Source organism: Festucalex cinctus, chromosome 5 (assembly GCF_051991245.1).
Source record: "Festucalex cinctus isolate MCC-2025b chromosome 5, RoL_Fcin_1.0, whole genome shotgun sequence".
Lineage (NCBI taxonomy): Eukaryota > Metazoa > Chordata > Actinopteri > Syngnathiformes > Syngnathidae > Festucalex > Festucalex cinctus.
Window position 1 is genome coordinate 8,849,348 of NC_135415.1, and position 21,827 is coordinate 8,871,174.

The 21,827-nt window shown below is 40.0% G+C and overlaps 1 protein-coding gene across 1 annotated transcript in view; it reads left to right on the forward strand.

The window, feature by feature from the left end:
- The window catches only part of adgra2 (adhesion G protein-coupled receptor A2), a 54,519-nt gene that overhangs the window by 23,741 nt on the left and 8,951 nt on the right, over positions 1-21,827 (forward strand). Inside the window, exons 2-9 of the mRNA XM_077522798.1 lie at positions 2,774-2,845; positions 15,205-15,276; positions 18,935-19,006; positions 19,081-19,152; positions 19,377-19,540; positions 19,627-19,840; positions 21,379-21,543; positions 21,613-21,811. Of these exons, the coding sequence (XP_077378924.1) occupies positions 2,774-2,845; positions 15,205-15,276; positions 18,935-19,006; positions 19,081-19,152; positions 19,377-19,540; positions 19,627-19,840; positions 21,379-21,543; positions 21,613-21,811 (1,030 nt within the window). The remainder of the gene's footprint in view (positions 1-2,773; positions 2,846-15,204; positions 15,277-18,934; positions 19,007-19,080; positions 19,153-19,376; positions 19,541-19,626; positions 19,841-21,378; positions 21,544-21,612; positions 21,812-21,827) is intronic.

A 21,827-nucleotide genomic window follows, 5' to 3' on the forward strand; every position in this document is an offset into this window, starting at 1 on the left:
TTCCGCTTTAACTGAAGATTTATAAAGTGATCTTCCTGCCTTATCTGTGAGCCCTTTAAATGACGTGTTGCAAATGACACTGGCATTTTAATTGAATATGAAGGCAACCAAACCACAAATTGTATAAGCGTGAAACATGAATGTTTATTTTTGCAAATGAACGATGTCTGAGCTGCACATTTACTGTCGTTACTGATGCGTAGCACGTTAGCAACACATGTTCACACTCAGTTTTCCACCCCCAAAGTGCAGGTTTTAAACACTGTTGCCAAACATCATAAAAAGTTGTTCACTTTTGCTTGCCTTGAAACAGCAGAATGCTTTACTGGAAGTGGTTGGAATTAGCACACCTTGAATAAAACCGACATTCAGGTTGTTATCAGTAGTCATTTCTGCAACAACATTTATGTGGTAGTTAACGAAGATAATGACAGGAAGACGATGACGGGCAAAAAACAAACAAACATGATTTTGCTTACAGGCTGCCTTTCTTTTCTTCCTGAAGGAATATTTGTGAAAGGGAAGAAGTGAGCGTTGGCCAGTTTGTTCCAGTAAACCATAGCTGGATGATTTAATCAGGTCATTAACTGACTTGGAAGGCGTGGAGCTCAAGGCAGTGTTTTTTTTTATTTATTTTTTATTGATGTGGCAGGAAACAAGTGGGGGTGTTGGGGCGTTCATAGTCTGTTCACAGCCAGCCCCCCTTTTTTAAAGGTGCACCCATGCCTCGGCTGTCTCGATGAAGGCGCATTTAATGTCGCAAACACCCCATTAATCGCCGTGTGGTACGGAGAAAAATGCCGTGAAAGCCGAAAGGTGTGTTAATGATTGCGCTAGCGTCGGCCTCCTGCGGTGAGACACCACAAGGCTGTCAACAAGCTTGAGCGCAACTATGCAAACTAGAATATTATTCTGTCGAGGTTGAACTTTTTACTCTTGAACTCTTCACTCAATAACACACATCATAATGCGACGTTCATTTTAGGATGACCAGATCATGTTTAATTGTGTGGCGGGGGGATTAAAAAATATGACTCAAACTTCAAAAAGAGAAAACACATTGCTCTGTGACTGTATAATGTTTTTTGTTTTTTAGTATCTGTTCTCAGTCAAGCATACTTGCCAAGATTAAACAACAAAAGCGAAACAAAAATAATAATACGGGAATGCCGTTTTTATTTGTTTGTTTGTTTTATATGTACTGTACTTTTGTAGGCCACTTCCTGTTTCATGGAGGATGTTTTGATTGGATGAATGGGACTGTACCATTTTAGAATTTGGGGCGGAAGGAACTAGTCCATCATGACTTAGTTAGCAAGTTAGTTAGAAGTGACTTCCTGGCTCATGGACACTTATTGCATGTTCTTGAAAATGTTAGCATTAGCTAGACAGGATTGTTGTAATTCTGGGGTGGGTGGGGCCAATGGTTCCATTCACAAATGGAATAAATACCACAAGTAGTTAGTGACGATTTTAAACACATTTTGTAAACCACCCTTCCAGCATTCTGCTTCATGCAAAATTACAATTCACAATATGGTTTGGATGTAACAGAACTTTAAAACATGTTTTAATAATCCAGAAGTCAAAAGTGTCTTATTTATATACACCTCGATTACATGACTTAGCTAATTTTCAGCAACTTAATTTTCAAATGACGATTAATTGAATTAATTTGATTTATTGCCCAGCCCTAGTTTGTAACTGCTTCTAGTGCGCCCCTGCCACAAAGTTTATCATTGACATTTTCACACAGCAGAGTGATGCTAAGTTGTAATGACTCGAACAAGGTGACACAAAGGACTTGTTTTCTTTCCCAGTGCAACCCTCGTGCAAAGTGCGTTCTAACTGCACACATGGGTGAAGTTTTCTTTGTTTTGGCACAGTATTTTTTTACAGACATGCACAGTTAGAAATGAGCATTTGCGCCAATGGTGGCGACTCCTCTCATTCCCCTTAAATTCAGTGCAGGCACGCTATTGTCGTATATATGAATGATATACGATGACATCCACTACAAACACCTACGGAGTTGATCAAAACCACCAAAATCGCGTTACACCACCCGCACCACAACTTAGACCTGCTTTTCGCTGGTCTATATATTAATCTATTTTCAGCCATCAAAGTTTCAGGTGACTTGGGGGCATATAAAAGATAAACAAAAATAAAATGGAGCCCAAAATGTTGTCTTTTTTACAACTTAAGTCCTACCTTAAGCCAAAGCAAACATCCTGTTTATAGAGCCCGCCCACATTTCCTCCCTTCAACATATAAGAGTGTCACGTAAGTGACTTGGACTTTTCACTCTCACATTGTGACGAGTGAAGAGCCTTGTTGACTCAAAATGTCCATTTCCCATGATCCCTTGTCACTTATCTCAGCCTCACTTCAAGTGTGTCTGTGCAGCGATAAAACTAGCGTGTACAAACGGGCGAGGCAAAAGGCCGAATGAACACAGCCCGTGTCGCCATGTGCTTGATGCGGACAGACTTCCTTTTGATGTACAAAATGCATGCAAAATGATGATCAAGATTTCCATTCCGTTCATAATCTTGATGTTCCTTTCAATCTTTAATTGGAACCATCGAGTCTGCTGTCTAGCCAGGGTAGTCTCACGTGCGACTGTCGCAACAAGTGCATAGTCAGTCGGCTCTGGCCCTTGTTGCGTGCGGCTTGATAAAACCTGATTTCCTCCTTTTTCACTGAAACAAATAGTGTAAAATGTATTTCAATGGAATGCTTATCACATTTTCTTTGTGTGTCTTTGCAGAATACTGAGCCACAACAAAATCAGGGTCCTGAACAATGGCTCCTTCTTCGGACTGAATGCCCTGGAGAAGCTGTGAGTGGCTCATCAATCTTTATCAATAATTAGCGTGGCATGTGTCTTGCGTGTGTAGTTCACCATATGTGTGAGCTGCTATTTCACTTTGGGGGGGCCTGCGGGGGAGCAAATCAGACAGGATATGATGAGAACTAAGCAGCTCTTGTGTGATTCCATTCGGTGGGCTTGAGTCCAGCAAGGAGGATGATCCTCTGCTCGGGCTGGATTTGCGTTTGTTCCACTGACAAGTTCTTATAATTTCACGTCGGTCATTCTCAGTCAGGTAAATCCCTCATGATGGGAGGCTGTCAGCTTCGCCTCGTTTAGCCATTGTTAGTTGCATCGTTATTTCTTTTGATGAGCTGTTCGATGGGTGATAGACAAGTGACCCTTATTGACTCATTTTTAGTGTGTAACCTTTCTACAGCACTTGCCCTCTTTGGCATAATGTTTAAGGCATCCCTAGTTATTCTGATTTTAGGCGAGAGGCGGAATACACCCCGGACTGGTTGTCATATCACAGGGCACATATGTATAGTTTCAAAATAATTGTGAATACAGAAGTTTATTTATATAATAATGGACAATTGTGAACAGATGTCAGTATAGTCTAATGCACAAATGAAAAAAAAATACTGGAAAATTCACGACAATGTCACTACTGAACAATTATTTATTACCATATTTTTAATAAAATTTTGTCTTAATTATTCACAGATGTATTGTGAAATCATTTTTAGCATTAATTGTGTATTTATTATTATTGTTCTTTAGTATAGCATAATTGGTATTCATTACTTTTCCAAGTTTTTTTTTTCTTTTTCTTTTGGACATAATATTACAACAGATTTCTCCAATCACATCATTTTGCAAAATCAACAACATCCGAAAGAAGGGCTGACGAGTTGAAGCCATGACTTATTACCATCCCCAGAATTCTTTTAGATGACGTTGCTTTTTCTGTATTTCCCATTACAGTCTCTTTCGTCTTCATTTTTTTTAAATAATTGAAATCAAATGAAATAACAGGTTAAAATGGAAATACAAATAAAATTTGAATTTTTAAATCTTTCAAGTTTGAAAATAAGTTGATCATATTAATTAAAAAATAAAACCCTATGTCATAACTTTTAACATAGCATGATAATAGTGGGCGGCACGGTGAATGACTGGTTAGCACATCCGCCTCCCAGTGCTGAGGACTCGGGTTCAAGTCCAGACTCCGGCCTTCCTGGGTGGAGTTTGCATGTTCTCCCCGAGCCTGGGTGGGTCCTCTCCAAGCACTCCGGTCTCCTCCCACATTCCAAAGACATGCTTGGCAGTTGAATTGGGTGCTCCCTCGGTGTGATTGTGAGCAAGGATGTTTGTTTGTCTCTGTGTGCCCTGCGATTGGCTGGCGACCAGTTCAGGGTGTACCCCGCCTACTGCCCAGAGTCAGCTGTGATAGGCTCCAGCACCCCCCATGACCCTTGTGAGGAACAAGCGGTTCAGAAAATGGATGGATGGATGATAATAGTGTGAATTTTCCTCCCACATTTCAGTAATTAAAAAAAAAATGCCACACAAGTGTAAAAAGGAGAATGTGAACGCAACTACGTACATACTACGTACTCACTCAAAACTTTGATAACTACAGAATATTTCTTCTCCACTTATCTTCATGGTTGTACATTCTTCTTCTCTTAACACCCCTTGGTGAGACTGATCCTTGTTTGGGAATAATAGCTCATGTAAAGTCAAAGTAAAGTAAAAAAGAAAAACCCTGAAAACTCAGTTCACCATTTGTGACTCACTGACCTGAGACCTCTTTTGGTGTACCCGAGGTCGCATGTGGTAACTTTTGAGGCACATTTCTCCCCCAAAATGTAGGTAAGACTCAAATTTGTAAGACTTCAGCGTTGTGTACAGGCATTGCTTAGGATCTCTTTGGTCAGGTATGCCTAATGTTAATGGTAATGTACTAAAAAAATAAAATAAATAATAATAAAAATAATAATAATAATAATAATAATAATAATAATTATTATTATTATTATTATTATTATTATAGATTTTTTTAGAGTGTGCCTGATGTTTACGAGTACAATTTTGGCACGTCTGGCTCTCTGTAGTTGGCTCTTCATCTAAGAGTTTGTTTTTTCCACAGGAGTCAAAAAACTGAAGATGCCAGTAAAGCTTTACAGCGCCCTGGTAGCTGACAACAAACACGCTCTCTCAGTCGGGATGCTGTAGTTTCGCAAACACACAATAAAGAAATATTAGTTCCACATGCCAGTCGGGTCTGCCACCCAGGGAGATTAGCAAACATCTCGCAAATGTTATTAAAAAAGAGCTAATTTGCTGTTGTCGTTCTCTTCTTATTGGAGGCAATGGGGTACAAAACCGAAAAACTATTGTCTGCAACTAGGCCACGTTGTCACCCAATTATCTTGTTCTACTTTTGAAAAGATGCTGACCAAGGACAGAGATGAGAATGTGAATATGGCAAAGAAACATTTTGAATGTAAAATGAGCTGGACGTGCTTGTTTTGGTACGTGCAGACACGGCTCCCTGTCAGGCTGAAGGGTCGTTGGGTCGAGAAACCCGAGCTCAGCCACTCGGGCCGGCCTTGTATGCTCAGCAGTGGTCAAACTAGCAGGAGGCAACAGGGTGGAGCTTTTCTTAGAGGCTGGAAGAGGTTGAGGGTTTCACATAGGGATTTGTGGGTGTCCGTTGTGAAGAGAACACATTTGTAAATCATGCAGGCCTCATTTGACTCCTCTGCTGGCTGTCTGACACACAACAGCGGAGGTCCGCTCGCTCAGCCTTTAATTGAGCTGCATCGCTCATCATTGCATTGGAGCGCATGGGAAAATCACTGTCTGATGGTAAAAATGTGACATTGAAAATCCACCGTTGCAGTGATTTGTGGAGAGACGGAGCTTCGATTTCTATTTGGACAAATGAACCTGCCATCGTTGTTCTGGTCGTCTCATTGCTTCCAGTATGTCATCTCCATATGCTTGTCATTGGGAGCAGTAGTGAACAGTTAGTCATATTATGTGGCCAGCACTATAATCAAAGGGCAAGCCCACTAGGGCTGAGTAAACACACATCAGCGAAATACACAACATGTTTTCCGCTACTAGAAGAAGATAAACACTCAGTGGCCGCACACACTTAATTTAATTTAAACATATCTTAACGTGTATTTTACAACACTACAAAAATTGAAATATATATATATATATATATATATATATATATATATATATATTAAAAAAAAAAGTCAATATTACTTGTTTTTATTCTGGGCCTAGTATTATTTTCTTATTTTTCAAAATCTTACAGGTGAATTTTAAGTAAAATTTTCTTGTTCCATTTACTTATTTGGAGTAATAATTTTCTTATTTATGATGTTTTTTTTTTCTCAAAATTTCTACTGTCCTTTTTACAGTGTATAATTAAAATCCCAAGCAGAAATTCAGCTGTATATATTTTTCTGTTTATACACAGAGAGTTTGGTGGTGTGGCGGAGTCGGTGCCTTGCTCAAGAGCTCCTCAGCAGTAGCCAGGAAGTAGACAGGGCTGGACTGGCCATCTGGCACAAAGGGCAGATGCCCGGTGGGCCGGCCTCTTGGGGCTGATGCAGTGCAGTTTTTAATTATTATTTTCCTACATTTTACCCCAAGAGCCTGGCCTACAATTTAGAGGGACTCGTCCGGTAATACAGTTTGAATATAGATCTCAAATTGAAACATCATCAGTAAACATCTGTGGCAGAACTCCAAGTTAAGCAGGAGTTGGGCTGGGCCAGGCTAGACTTGGCCATCAAAAAGTCAAAATGCCAAGGCTGATTTTTTTTGTGCCAGTCCAGCTCTGGACAGGACTCTCGAATCGTCAAATTGTGGTTTCCAGGCCCAAATTCTTAAAGATAAACCACTGTTGCCCCTTGCAGGAGTGCATTGCACTTCCTATTAAGGGCACCCACGGTTCTTGTCAAAAGAATTTGAAATAGCTCTTGTAAAGACAACACTCACACCAGACGTATTCATTGTGTAGGCAATCTGATCTGCCGCTGCTAGCAGGACAAATAAATGAATAGCTCAGCCGCCCTCGCCCAGACTTTGCAGAAATCTACACAGTTAGCCCTTTCATTGGGACAAACCTCCTCAAAGCCACGATTGCCTTCATAAGCCGCCAAACCACCCAAGTGCAGTGGAGCAATTTAGCCTTGTTTGTTTTTGCCTTCGAACTGTGTTTTTGGAGCTCTTTTAAATAGCCGTGGCGTCCAACAGCTACATTTGGATCTCGGAATGCCTCATTTCTTTCCCAGTTTTTGGGTTGAATCATACCTGGTTTCTGTGGCAATGTGCTATATGTAGTAGTAGTTACGTATACACGCACACACAAACAAACAGATTCATGTTAATGATAGTTTGTGTTTGTTTATGGGCCATTGATGGATAAGACTTTCAGCAGCACAGTTAAGTTATTATAAAACATATCATATGTATTCTTTATTCATTAAAAATAATAATAATAATAATAATAATAATAATAATAATAATATCTACAATTTAGGACATATTGGAAAGCTTTCTACAGTAGTTACACCAGATGATTTTTTTGCACCAAATATTTCCACATTAAATCAAAGTTATGAGGCTAACAATTAGCCATCTAGCCAACCCAACTAGCTAGCCACACAAGTAAAATTATAATGAAAATACAGTATATATGTGTTACAAAAAGATAATGTTAATTATTTTTTCCAGGTATTACCACGTCAAAATATGACTACCAGTTGCTAAAAGCATAACTTTTTGACATAGTTATAAGACTTCTCCCATGCATTCTTGGCTGTCTTTAAATGTATTTCAAAATAAAAGTCCCAAATTGGTTATTTATTTTTGTTCGTACCACATTATAATTCATAAAAATGGGTGTCATCCGACAAAGTTATCAGTCAATTACCCTTATACATCTGTACGTTAGCAGATTATTTCTTGGTTCATGGAAAGTCATGCATGATAATGAGGCCAAGCCATTTTTGATGCTCGAGTGAAAAGTTCCATGGAGACACAAATGGAAACATGAGGAAAATATATTCATAAAGTCATGGAACCTAGTCGATGTGTTTGCTTATCTTTGTGCTTGGTAGTTAGCAGGCCACTTTCTGCTTCTTGGAGGATGACATAATCATTTTTATTTTTATTTTTTTATGGCTAAGGGATAATGGAACTTGTATTTGGTAAAAGCTCATATGTTTTCAGGGCACTGTTGAGATGCCTTTGAGCAAGGTATGGACTACAAGACTACTTTTCATTTAAAACATCCTCATGTTACATATCCCAAAAATTAGAATATGAGTACAGTATATTGATCTAAAGTTGACATGCAGATACAGTACTGGCTATCAGGCTTTCACAAGTACGTCGGATGGGAGCTGATGCAGGCAAGCCCGCTAACAAGCCGGGACCTTTATGAGTTGTGGACAGATCCCAGCACCCTGTCCAGCGCTGATTTGAGGCGAGGTAATGAGAATAATGAGCAAAAGCGGGCTGAGGCTGCCTGGCTGTTGTCCAACTGGGCCCCCAGTGCACCATGGGACACACAGGACAGGCAGGCAAGGCGCAAGGGGCCCTCATTACCGGGGTCTGTGGGGAGGAGAGACGGAGCAGGGAGTGAGAGCAGAGGGCAGCCATGATGATGGATGAGGGAGCAGCAGGACGCTGCAGTGGACAGGTCTGAACGGCAGAACTGAGCTTGGCAACGTTATAGAAACTCCTCAACTCAAGAGTTGAAAATGGATGAGAACACATCATGCAACGTTTAGCTTGCATGTCGGATTGGTTTGGTCGCCATCCATGTTATATACACTCAACACGGCATTATCACATGATGTTTATTATTGATAAAAGTGAGCACGCTTTGTGTCTTTTGCTAAATGGGAGACAGTCGACTCTTTGAGCATTTAGTGGTTAGAAAGTGGTCCAACTTAAACAGGCTCACCGACACAAGCGAAGGGTTGCCATGATGGTTATAGATGGTATGGTGACCGGAGAGTGTGGGAGGGAGAGAGCGAACGCATGCCCCTGCAATTTGTCTTAAATAAATGTGAGGTTGTTTTCCTTAGCAAGAGATTTCCACACAGGCTAAGCGACTGACGCTGATGAGTTGGAACAAAGAAGAGGTGGGCAGCACATAAAAAAAAACACCCAACCGAGTCCTTGTCCAGCTCCGTCTGGGTTTTCGCACTGGACCGCTACTACATTAAAAGAACCGCGGCCGCCACACATTGACAAATAAACGTTTACGTCAACACGTTTCCCAGCGCCATCCTGCGTGGGTCACCTCGTGCTTATCATGCAGGGGTGGAGCGAGTGAGGAAAGGGTTAAGCGTGGCGGAGAGAGGAAACAGAAAGGGGGGTGCTGCTGGACTTGATAGACTCCAGATGTGTCTAGCAGATAAACTCGAGGAGCGGGGTGTTTGTGTTACAAGCCAAGCTCCGTCATGGCTCTGGGGCTTTATTCAAACACATAGCTAGTCACCTCCTAAGCCAATTACTAAATTGAATGCTTTATATGTCACTAAATCTATTTTACACACTTCCTGAGAAAGGTTGATATGGTACTCATGCTCTTAAATGTTACGCACTCTCTGGAGTCGCAATTTAAAACCCTCTGCTTGCTCATATTTTCTATATGTTTCTCCACCACGCCAGCCCTTTTACGGCCTAACCTTCCTTCCAGGAGGAGCAGAGATTACTGCTTGTTGTTGTTGACGTCCTGCCATATTGTACTGCTTTTGTTGCCATACAAGTGTCACATTAACCTGGCAATGGCCACATTGATTTGTGCTTCACTCAAATGAGCTCTCCACAATATCCATCTGGTAACTCTCCACAGTAATTTGGTCGGGAAAGGCGGGACATTCTGTATTATAATTCGAGCTGATTGGACGGTGCGGCATTGTACACGTTTGTTTTAACCAATCACGGCTGTGGGTGAAAATTTTGTCTTACCAGCTAGAAATGCACGAAGCGCCTCTCGCTGTTCAACATTCAATAAGGAAACAGTGATTAATTCTGCAAGAACAGAATTAATTGCAGCGTCCATTCGTCCATGTTAGGTTTGTTTGTTAGTCCCAGCATCGGCGCTGGCTTCCTGGTTTCGTCATAGTTGCATATCCCGCCCCCAAACACAATGTCGCTCTGTGATTGGTCCGAATCACCAGAGGTTCGGATCGGCGGAAATCAACGGGAGCAGTACAAGATGTATTCTCCAGGGTTTGTGAACTCACAAATACTGCGAGAATTCATCTTGTGAGAGCAAGGTTAGCGTCGCGTATACCATTGGGCCAAATCGGCATGAGCCAAGGGTGCAGGGGACTCCAGGGTGTGCACCAAAACAGGTATATATGGAAGAGAAAGAAAAATCACCTTGAAATAGAATAGACATTAAATCAGTTTTTGATTTGTAAGTAGCTGGGCCACCAGGGGCTCTTAACATAATTTGTAGAGATTAAGAGTACTCAGTTTGGTGTCTATATTGCCCTAATGTACACATTTGCTGACAACATTTATATATGATTTTTCCTGCTATTAATAGTCTAATGCTATTTCCCTTTTGACTTTATGTCAGGTTTTTAATACTAGTTGGATGTTGTAGTCGTTAAAATAGTCTAAAGAATGTTAGCTGCTTTAAACTTTGCATCACACTTTGTTGTTATGAGTATGAGTACGATGATGATCATTATTATTATTGTTATTAGCATTAGTGTTATAAATAGTCTAAACTTTAGTATTATTACCACATAACATTTTAAACTGACATTCAATTATTCAATCTAATATGTGGTGTCCAATGCGCTTTGGCTGTTCTGGCTCAATGACACTTCGACATGGTCACAAGAGCCGAAGATTGAGCCCACAACCTCCCAGTTAGGGAGACAACCGCTGAGCCATGCTGCTCAAGTGATTTTATAATTACAGCCAGAGGGGGGCGCCGTAGAAGAATCTTGCCTCGGACTGACTTGTGTCTGTGTCGGTTATATCAATATCAATAAGTTCCAGTTTAATCACTTGGTTTTGTACATTACAGTTGTGTCTGGAGCATTTTTCCAGAATATGTTCCATGGTCAAATTCCAAATTGTACTTGACGTTGGGGCGTTGCGCTCTAGAGGTTCCACCATAGATATGAAGTCAACTTATTGCTGAAGCTTTCGCCGCAAAAATCAAGCTCCATTGTTCCTGTTCTGAAAGTGTTCCCAGCGCATGAAATATTTTATTACCGACATAACATCATTAATGGCAGACACCGTGCTTGCTCGTTGATCCCGTGAATCCAACACAAGCGCTGAAGCGGTAATCGTCTGCTTCTTTGGTCCATCCAAATGCCAAAAATGAAGTCAACAAGTTGAGGGTTATAAAGTTGTTCTTGGCAGGATAGCATTACACTCCTGTTGCTGCAGACTATAAAACATATAATCAACTCAGGAAATGTTGCACAAAATAAAAATGTTAGCACCCGTCAGACCCCCTTGACATCTCAATTTGGCTCCAATCATTTGACGCATATCACTAAAATGGAAGCGTAGATATTATTACATGAGCAACAACTTTCACAATGCCGTCTCTTTGGGTCTCTGGCTTGTGCTTTACTATTTACAAAGCAATCAGTTTCGAGAAGTACCAGACAAAGGTTGATTAGGTATCCAATCTTAGGGGAGCAGAGCATATAAAGAAAATAATCAGGGCAATGGGTAACAAAGCAGGAAATTAGTAGAAAAACAAGAGCTCTGCAGATGCTGGTTTCCTGTTTTAGGGGAAAGGCAGGAGTGTGTTTGGGGGCTGCGGTACAGAGACCCCATTGTGAATAAGTGTGTTAAGGAGAAAGGAGGTGGGGGCTGAACTATACACAGGGACAATTTTGCTCAGTGCTCAATACCCCAAACCACCTGCCCCTCCCTGAAGGGGAAAGCTAGCTTGTGAAAAAAAAGGAGAAAAAGGAAACTGTAAAAATAAACGAGTGAGGGCCTCTGCTAAGACGGCAACCAGACAGGAAATGACACGCGGAACAAAAATGGTTCCTCTGACCTTTGTCAGGAAGCAAGGAACCAGTAAACGTTTGCTTTTGTATTTTCAAAACATACTTCTTGCACACAGATACATTCAAAACAGGAGATAAGTAGAATTACAGTAAAGACATTTGCCTCAGGATTGCGATGGCTTTCCATAAGAAAATTACAGGAACAGGAAATTCCTGATTCCAGTCTAGCGATAATGAGCGGCCAGTCCCCGGCCTCAGTCATTTTTCCAGCTCCCTCCGGGGCCGGGCCCTAAACAATGTCAACGGAGCACTCGCGTCCCCGACGCGCTGCTGCTTACAACTACTACATGTCTTGGCCGCTTTTCACATCTTCATGATTAGCCTCTTGCCACCCTGCGAGCACCTTCTGAGCTTGGATGTTCATCACCGTCACTGAGAAATGACTCCTCAAATAGAAGCATCTCCACTGTTATCAGATAAGAGTCCCTATCAGTGGAGGAGAAGAGAGCATGTCCCAACCCTAGGACACAAATGTAGCAACATATAGCTGGAACCACAGTCCTTTTTCATTTTCTTGCTCAGTATGCATGAAGCTTTGAAGCGTATTTGGTCTGATATTATCCTGACTTGATGACAGCTGTTGTCAGACATCAAGAATCAAGGCCACTGAGCTGTGAAGTTCTTGTCAAGGTCTGTTCAAAAGGGCACGCCGATAGTCATCACTTAAATATCAACCCTCGAATTCGTGAGCGGCTTGTAGAGAGATTTTTAGGAAGAGCAAGGATGTTCCACAAATAACATTTTAAATTGATTTTTGTTGGAATTAGATCATAATGTATGCTTATCAATTCAATGATGCAAAACTGCAGTGCATAAGGACAATGTGTTATTCCATTCTTCCAACGTTGTGGAAACAGCTTGAACAGTTTCCAACATGACTGATCACCAGTGCAAGGTCCATAAAGACATGGAAGACAGAGCCTGATGTGGATGAACTTGACTGGCCTGCACAGAGTCCTGACCTCAATCCAATAGACCACCTTTGGGGTGAATCAGAGCGGCGACTTGAGAACCAGGCCTTCTCATCCAACATCTTCCGATTCCCATAAATGCACTCCTAAACCTTCCGGACAGCCAGCCTGTCCAGAAGGGTTAAAGTTGTTATGTGCTGCAAAAGGTGGCTCAATATCATATTTGAACCCAATGGATTAGGAATGGGATGTCACTTAGTTCATATAGTCAAGGCAGATGACCGAAATAAGCAGTTTGCGAGGCAAAATTTGTATTGTGCACCTCATCAAAATGCATTGAATGTGAAACCACCGGCAAAAGAAAGTAGTAGTAGTAGTAGTAGTAGCAGTAGTAGTAGTAGTAGTAGAAGTAGTAGTAGTAGTAGTAGTAGTAGTATTAGTAGTAGTATTAGTAGTAGTAGTAGAAGCAGAAGAAGAAAGGAGGAGGAGGAGAATAATAATAAAATAATAATGATGATAATAATAATAATAATAATAATAATAATAATAATAATAATAATAATAATAATAATAATAATAATAATAATAACAACAACAATCTCCAAGACGATCCCAAAAAGCTTCACTGGCCCACGTCACCTTGGAAGCTCTGAGCTAATTTCACCGCAATAGCAAGCTAGCAACGAGCTTCGGCTGGCTAATAATGTGCCTGTATGGTGCGGAGTAGCTCTTAAGTCAATAATCATCACCTCTGTTGCAGTGAATAACATACCTTTTTGACAAGTATCATACTAACAAAGAGCTGACCAGAAAAGGTTGTGAAGCCATGCTAATTGCTAAGCTAATTTAAGGCGAGCACGTTTAACGCTGGAATTAGTGCTTGACTGATTGAGTACACTTTTCACAGACGTCTGGCAGGAACTATAACATTAATAGTTTATTATATAGCATAAAATATTGCTAATATCAGTGTGATGTTATTTGTTTGTTTTCACAGTGAAGTCCTGAGTTTTGATTTGGACTTTTAAGGTCTGCACTATACATATATATATATATATATATATATATATATATATATATATATATATATATATATATATATATATATATATATATATATATATATATATTTTTTTTTTTTTCAAAATTACATTCGGCATTGCAGTTTGCTTCTACGTGTACACAATGTGAATTTAGGAAATAAAAACTTTATTTTAAAACATAAATAAATAGAAGAAAACTAATTCTTCATTTGTTATACATAAGTATTGTCATATTTTTATTGTTTAATAAAACCCTTACATCTGGGCCCTGGAATGAACATAAAAATAAATAAATACATAAAGTGAATAAATTAACAATAATAATAATCATCATCATCATCAGCAGCAGCAGCAGCATCATCTTCATCATAATAATTACTCCACAAAATTAGAAAGTTGCTCCTCAAATAAACTCACTGATTTTCAAAAATGCTCCGCAAAGAAAACAAACTATTTCTAACCTTGCTATTAGTATAAAAATACTGCATCCAGATGAACCACACCTTTTTTGTGTTTGTCAGTTTTCTACAATCAAGTTTGGTCAAACTCGCTGTGAGGTCATGTATGGCGTAAATCAGCACTGCTGAGAATAGTGAGGAAAGACAGTTTGTGATAGAGAATCCCCTGATGACGTGCCTTATTGCAGTAGCATCCTTTATAGAAATGGAATAGATAAAAGGCACATCCTGTATAGGCCTGTGTGCTTGTGCGCGGAAATCCGTGTGATGAAAGTGTGATGAGAATGGACATTTTTCATGTTGAGGACGTTCCAACTTGCGCCGACCACGTCCTGCAGATAATCAGTCTCCTGACCTGCTTGGACCTCACTATTCCCACCAGAGCAGTAAAAAAAAAAACCTGGACGTGAATTCAAACACGGGACAAAGTTGATTGGACGCGAGGGAGTTTTGCTAAATCCTTTACCACATGGATGTGGATGTGGAATGGGAAGCGGGTGGAGAACCGTGCAGTGGGTAGAATGAAATTAGATCTTCAAAGGCAGCTTAAAGAATTAATATTTGTGGTGTCACTGTGAGAAAATCATGGGATGAACTCTTTCAGAAGAAGAGAGGACTTATCTGGTCTTTTTAGCGGCATGTTTCGCTTTAAGCCCAGGTGGCTGCTGGGATAAGATTTCCTATCGCTGTGCGCTATCCTGCTGTGTCCTGCTTGAGGCATCAGGTTAGGCCATGAGAATCACTTTCTCGCGGTTGCCTTGTTTTTTTTTTTTTTTTTTTTATAAAGCATTCTTGTCAAGGGTCTTCGTGAAGACGTGTCAACATTGCCCCTGAGTGTATTATATCATTTGATATTTTCTCTCTCCACAGGGATCTCAAGCACAACTTAATCAGCACCATTATGCCCGGAGCCTTCCAAGGTCTTTCTGAGCTCCGCAAACTGTAAGTGGGTGTGATTTGTCTTCTAGTTCGCAGCAGCAAATGCAATCAGAAGAATTTGGCAATTGGTGTTGTTGTTGTTGACAAGTTTTGAGTTCAGAATGATCAATCTTGTTTAAATAGTTACATTAATGTAGGCGACTGTATGTATGTACTGTATGCATCATATTCGGGACCCTGGACAGGATAGGTCATGTAAAAAATACAGTTGCAAGAAAAGTATATGAACCCCTCTGTAGAAACTGGTCATAATATGTGATCTGATCTTCATCAAATTCACAACACAAACATGGTTTTCTTAAACTAATACATTACAATTGTGTTTCCATGTTTTTAATAAACACATGTAAACACCACAGTAAGGATGGGAAAAGTATGTTCACATTTTAATAACTGATTAAGCCTCCTTTGGCAGAAATAACTTATAACAAGTAACTTTTGAAAACATATATCTGTACAGTAATTACTACTCCTGTCAAAATAAGCTCTGACTACTTATTTTGTGTGTTGTATTGCTGTTATTGTTTTATTTTATGTTTGCTTTGTTGTGTTTCTGTAAAGCGTTTCGTGACAGCTAAGGCTGTTTGAAAGCACTATATCCTCCTGACTACCAGGGAAAAAAATACTGTCCACTCATGTTTATTTTGATATTCCCCAATCTTTGTGAAGTAACTAGAATACTGCAAAAGAAATTTTTGGAAAAAATAAGTTTTTATTATTAAGCTATGATGTGTCCACTACAGAGGACATTTTTTTTAAAACTTAAATGCTAGGCTCAAATACAGTTAAAATAATTCAAACAATACTTTAATGTGTTCTTAAGGGTCTTATAGAAAACATGATAACAACATTTAAAGCCTAAATTTGTTCAATAAAAAGTGTTATACACTTACTTTTCCTCTTCCCTAAAAAGTGCTTGCACTGAGGGAAGCCATTTTCTTTTATGATGCAATCAAAGGTAGCAAAGCCCCACCCCTACACATTTGGTATCATTGGAAAGTTCTGAATGTCCACTATGGAGCACAAAAGGAGTTCATTCAATCATATGCACTGGGTAGGAGATGTTCAGGTTTAAAAAGGTCCACTACAGAGGACAAATTTGAATTGCTGGTAGTCAGGAGGATATAAATAAAGATGACTTGACTTGACTTGACATATTTAGCTCCACATATAATAAGTAAAGTTAATTGCATTTTGAATCGTCACTGGCTACTTGATTGTGATCTTAGAGTCTTATAAGGTCGGGAAAAAAACAGAAATTAATTCAATTCAGTTGTATTTAAATTGCACCGATTTATGACAGAAGTTGTCTCAAGTCACTTCACATATGGAGCAGGTCATAAACCACACTTTTTACACAAGGGTAAGTGGAGGAGACTCCAGCATATGTGCCCAAAATGTGCATTATCACCTGGGCAGGAAGCAATTAATGAAACTATGTGCTAAATATTAAGAATGTGTCATAAATAATAATAATAAATTAAAAGTTAAAATTGTTTGTGTTGAAGGAGACTTAGATGGAGATCAGATCACATTTTATGATCAGTTTATCCAGGAAATGTTTTAAAAGATTTCACATGCATTTTTGGGGCAGGTAAAGTATCATTCTTACTCAAAAAGAAGAGAAATCAAAAACATAAATTCAACAAACAAGCCAACAAATGATTTACAAAACAACACCTGTCTATTTTTGCGTTTGGCAGAGCGACTGTCACTTAAAAGGCTCGGGGAAAATAATAGGAGCGCTGCATTTGTGTTTGTGTGTATCTGAATGCCAATTCTGCTTCATGGAAGATGACGTAAGACCAACCGTATTATTTTACGTTTAATTTCCATCATGACTCAAACGAGCTGAAGAGAAAATAAAGTTCTTCCATCATGGAGAACCCTATTTGTTTTTTTGTCATTAGAAATAGACAGACCAGACCACACCATTTGCATTCTGGGATGGAAGATTTGGTTCCACCGTGACTCAAACTCTGCGGCTGGCTGGTACCTGGACTTAGCCAATTTAATACACCTCATAATACATGACAAAAACAATGAAAACCTTAAAAAATACATCATACTCACCAAAAATTTTGATTATTAAACGCTATAGAATGTATATAGAACGTTGCTCTGATCATCCAATCCGAGGACAGAGACATGCTGACATTATTATTATTATTATTGAGTTACCTGGGTCAGCATCATTGAATCTGAAGGCACATGGAAGCACATAGAGGCTGAAATCTGCTCCCACACCGGACAACAAATCGTTTGATTCACTGTTCAGTTGAGATGCTGCTGTCATCTGCGCTGCCCCGCGTGATTGGCCTTCCCTCCTCCTCATGCTTGCTTGTGTTTTCCCTGCAAGGTCTGAGGCTTCTCAAAACAAACAGGGGGAGATAAACACATGCTTTGGACAGTGCTCTGCTGGGTAGTGTCAGAGAAGCAGCAGAGCACATCTCTCTGGCTGTGGCAATACATCACACTTAGGCCAGGGGCCCTGCTTTTGGCGATAAACATTTACTGGTGTTCCATGGAGCCACGGAGTAAAGATAAGTGAGATGAAGACTTCAGATTCTCTCATTTAGATGCAACTTCTTTTCATAGCGGTGTTCTAGTTGTACAAAACAATGACAGTGTTGCCATGGTTACCCTAAAGAAAGTAACTTAGTTTACTGATTATTTGATTTTGAAAGTAATTCAGTTACTTTATTGAATACTTGATTTTGAAAGTAACTAATTAGATTACAAGTTACTTTTTTGTTATGTTCAGCAGACACCGGCAACTCTGTGTAACAAAAATGACAACTGTTTTTTTTTTTTTTTTTAATTTGTTTGTTTGTTTGTTTAAAAATAAAATCACGCATTTTGGTTAATGGATAGATGGTTCATCATGAAACTTAAACCAGTCCTGACATGTGGGCATAATGTAGTTCCAACAACTGGAAAATCCATTTTTAAACAATGAAGCAAAACCTGGCAAACTAATTTCCTCACTCTTCAGACTAATCACCTGAAGAACATTTCAGGCATACATAAACTGACTTGCCAGAGGTGCATTTTTCATTTGCCCATTCTTTGCATATGTGACAACAAACCCCTAAATGACTGAGACAAATTGCCCCAAACTACCATACTGGCTTATACTTGTTCTAGTTTAAAGTTATCTTAAAGCAAAGCAGTGACTGAGGCATGACAAAATGCCTGAATCTCTCCTCTAACGAGTCCACATGATTTGCTGCTAGAATTTGTCTATGTATGACACATGTTTCAAAATATATGAAGGTGAAAAATGTGACTTTGGGTTGTGCAAAACAGATAACTGGTACTCATCTCAGCTCACAATGTACTATTCTCTTCTCAGACAGTACACAACCCCTGACCATTTATTTGAAGAAAACTAGTATTACACTTTTTCGATGCGCCCTCTGGTGGAGAAGAAAATTGCAGTGTGACAACTTACCCATGATACAACTAGCCCCTGTCTCCCTTATATATTGACAATCGAGGCCGAGTTCAGCAGGAGGCCATCCTTTCAATGCAGTGTAGTTCAATCTGATGTCACATAAACATAACGAGAAGAAGCCATGATATCATGTGTTGCTGAGACACATCTAATAGATCAAAAGTAACCAAACGCATTTCTTGGTCTTTTCCTTCTTTCTATCAGTGACCTATCCAACAACCGCATTGGCTGCCTGACTTCAGACATGTTCCAAGGGCTGACTAATCTCACTAAATTGTAAGAGGAAATCAAAATGATGTACTTTTATTTTCTGCATCATGGGGAATCGTGTCCAATTTATGCTTGGTTAGGAATTTATCTGGAAACATCATATCAACCTTGGATCCAGGCGTGTTTCAGGAGCTACCATCCCTCAAGCTCGTGTGAGTGTTTTTTAGTCAATCTAGTCGCCAAATGAATTGTAGACTCACTGTAGACAGATGTTGATGAGGAATTGTAATTATCTCAGAAATTGTATTTGAATGCAAATAGATGCTGGGCCCAAGCCACTAGTCTTAAATGACCGTAATCTGCACGTTTTGGGAATGTGGCCTACGAAGTCTCGTCTCCCAGCAACACTCATCATGACATCGAGTTTTGTCACCAGGAACTTCAACTCCGAATATCTGTCATGCGACTGCCGCCTGCGCTGGATCCCAGGCTTCTTTCGCAGCAGCTCAGCTCGACTGGGGGATGAAACGCTGTGTGCTTACCCGAGAAGCCTAAGGGGGAAACCCCTACGAGGACTTCGGGAAAGCCAGTTGAACTGTGGTGAGGACCCCGTTTGCAATCCACCCCATTTGCTGCGATGCGATGGTGTGTGCCAATCTCAGATGTTGTCTTCTTCACCATGCCAGACGGCCCTCTGGACCTGCACACCCTGACACTGCTGCCCTCTCAGCGTCAGGTGGTCTTCAAAGGGGATCGGCTGCCGTTCCACTGTACCGCCGCCCTGGTGGATAAAGTCACCGCTTTGCACTGGCGTCATAATGGTCAGCTGGTGACCTCTGACCCGGAGAAAGGTGTCCAATTGGAGAGCAATGTCTTGCATGACTGCACCTTCATTACCAGGTGAAGAAACAGCTTCATGTGCTCTGTCAAAAAAAAATCTGTTGTTTTTATGGGGGAAAAAAAAGGCAGCTGTGGTTGCCAGAGAAACAAAATGGTATAAAAGCAGCATGTTCTTCCTATCTTACAAGACCCTCAAAGTCCTTTGCAGGTTAACTACTCATTGACCTGCTGATTACACAGCTTCAGGAACAACTGGAGTTTCATCATCTTGCTCATGGATCTTAACTCATTCCAACCCAAAAACGTGTAAAGACGTTTTTAATACTTTGTACTTCACTCCCAAAAACTTATTTACACGTTTTTGGGTTGGAATGAGTTAAACAAAGTCACATTGCGCTGGAATTGAACCAACAATCTCAGGTTTGCAAGATGACCATTCTACCACTGAGCCACGCCACCCTGTTGTTCTTAAGTTGTCAGTAAAGGACTGTTGAATCTACAGGTTTAAAACTCATATAAACTTATATATATATATATATATATATATATATATATATATATATATATATATATATATATATATATATATATATATATATATATATATATATATATATATATATATATATATATATATATATATATATATATATATATATATAAGGGCGGCACGGTAGTCGAGTGGTTAGCACGTCCGCTTCCCAGTTCTGAGGTCTCCGGTTCGGACCTTCCTGGGTGGAGTTTGCATGTTCTCCCCGTGCCCGCGTGGGTCTTCTCCGGGTACTCCGGTCTCCTCCCACATTCCAAAGACATGCATGGCAGGTTAATTGGGCGCTCCGAATTGTCCCTAGGTGTGCGTGTAAGTGTGGATGGTTGTGTGTCTCTGTGTGCCCTGCGATTGGTTGGCAACCAGTCCGGGGTGTCCCCCGCCTACTGCCCAGAGCCAGCTGAGATAGGCGCCAGCAGCCCCCGCGACCCTTGTGAGGAATAAGCGGTCAAGAAAATGGATGGATGGATGGATATATATATATATTTTTTTTTTTTTAAAATACAGAATCATTCTGGAAACCACGGCTGCCATTTTTTTCTATAAAAGAACAGAAGTGTACTGATAAATTAATAATTAGGTCTACAGTATATCAATTCTAAATGAACATAATATATTTATAGTCACATAGTTTTTAATGTATATCTAAATATTCTTATCTGTATTACAAATTTGTAAAATGCACGTTTCTTTTGGCATAATATGAACCTACAGACAAAAAGTGTTATTCTAACACTGATCTGATGTCATTTTAACTGTATCCCAATGTTTTGTTTTAGAGTTTAGCTGTATTACAATAATTTGTGAATTCCCCCCCCATCCCCCCAATTTTTTTTTTTTCTTTTTAACATGTTCTTACTGTCAAATCAACAGTTTTATTTGGGTCAGAGTTTTACAACAAATTGATGTAAATTACATAATGTTTCATTGTTTTGATGTCACAATTTCACAGAAATCCACTAATTTCAACAAACATTTTTTACAGTGCATGTTTCAAATATTTTTAATATGCACTCAAGTCTGTCATCTATTACGTGTGCTTAATATGCAGTGAGCTTATCCTATTCGACGTGCATGTGGAGGCAAGTGGAGAGTGGGGGTGTGTGGTTACATCCGGGAGGGGAAACACATCTCGCTCTGTTGAAATAGTGGTGCTAGAGAACAGCGCCTCCTTCTGCCCAGAGGATAAAGTTGTCAACAACCGGGGCGAGTTCAGGTAAAATTCAGTTGCTCATATGACGTCGAAATGAGCATTGTTGACTTTGTTCTGTGGTGGAAACTTCAGGTGGCCAAGAACTCTGGCAGGCATCACCTCTCATCAGTACTGCCTGCAGCTGCGTTACCCGTCACTGTCTGTTGAGGGCGACGTGGAGCAGAAAAAGGCCTCTCGCCTCTGTGACCGCTTTGGGAAGTGGCAGGAGGGCAACTACACAAACTGCCACTACACGAATGGCATCACCCGTGTCCTGCATACCTTCATCCTGGTCAGTGATGCTGCAT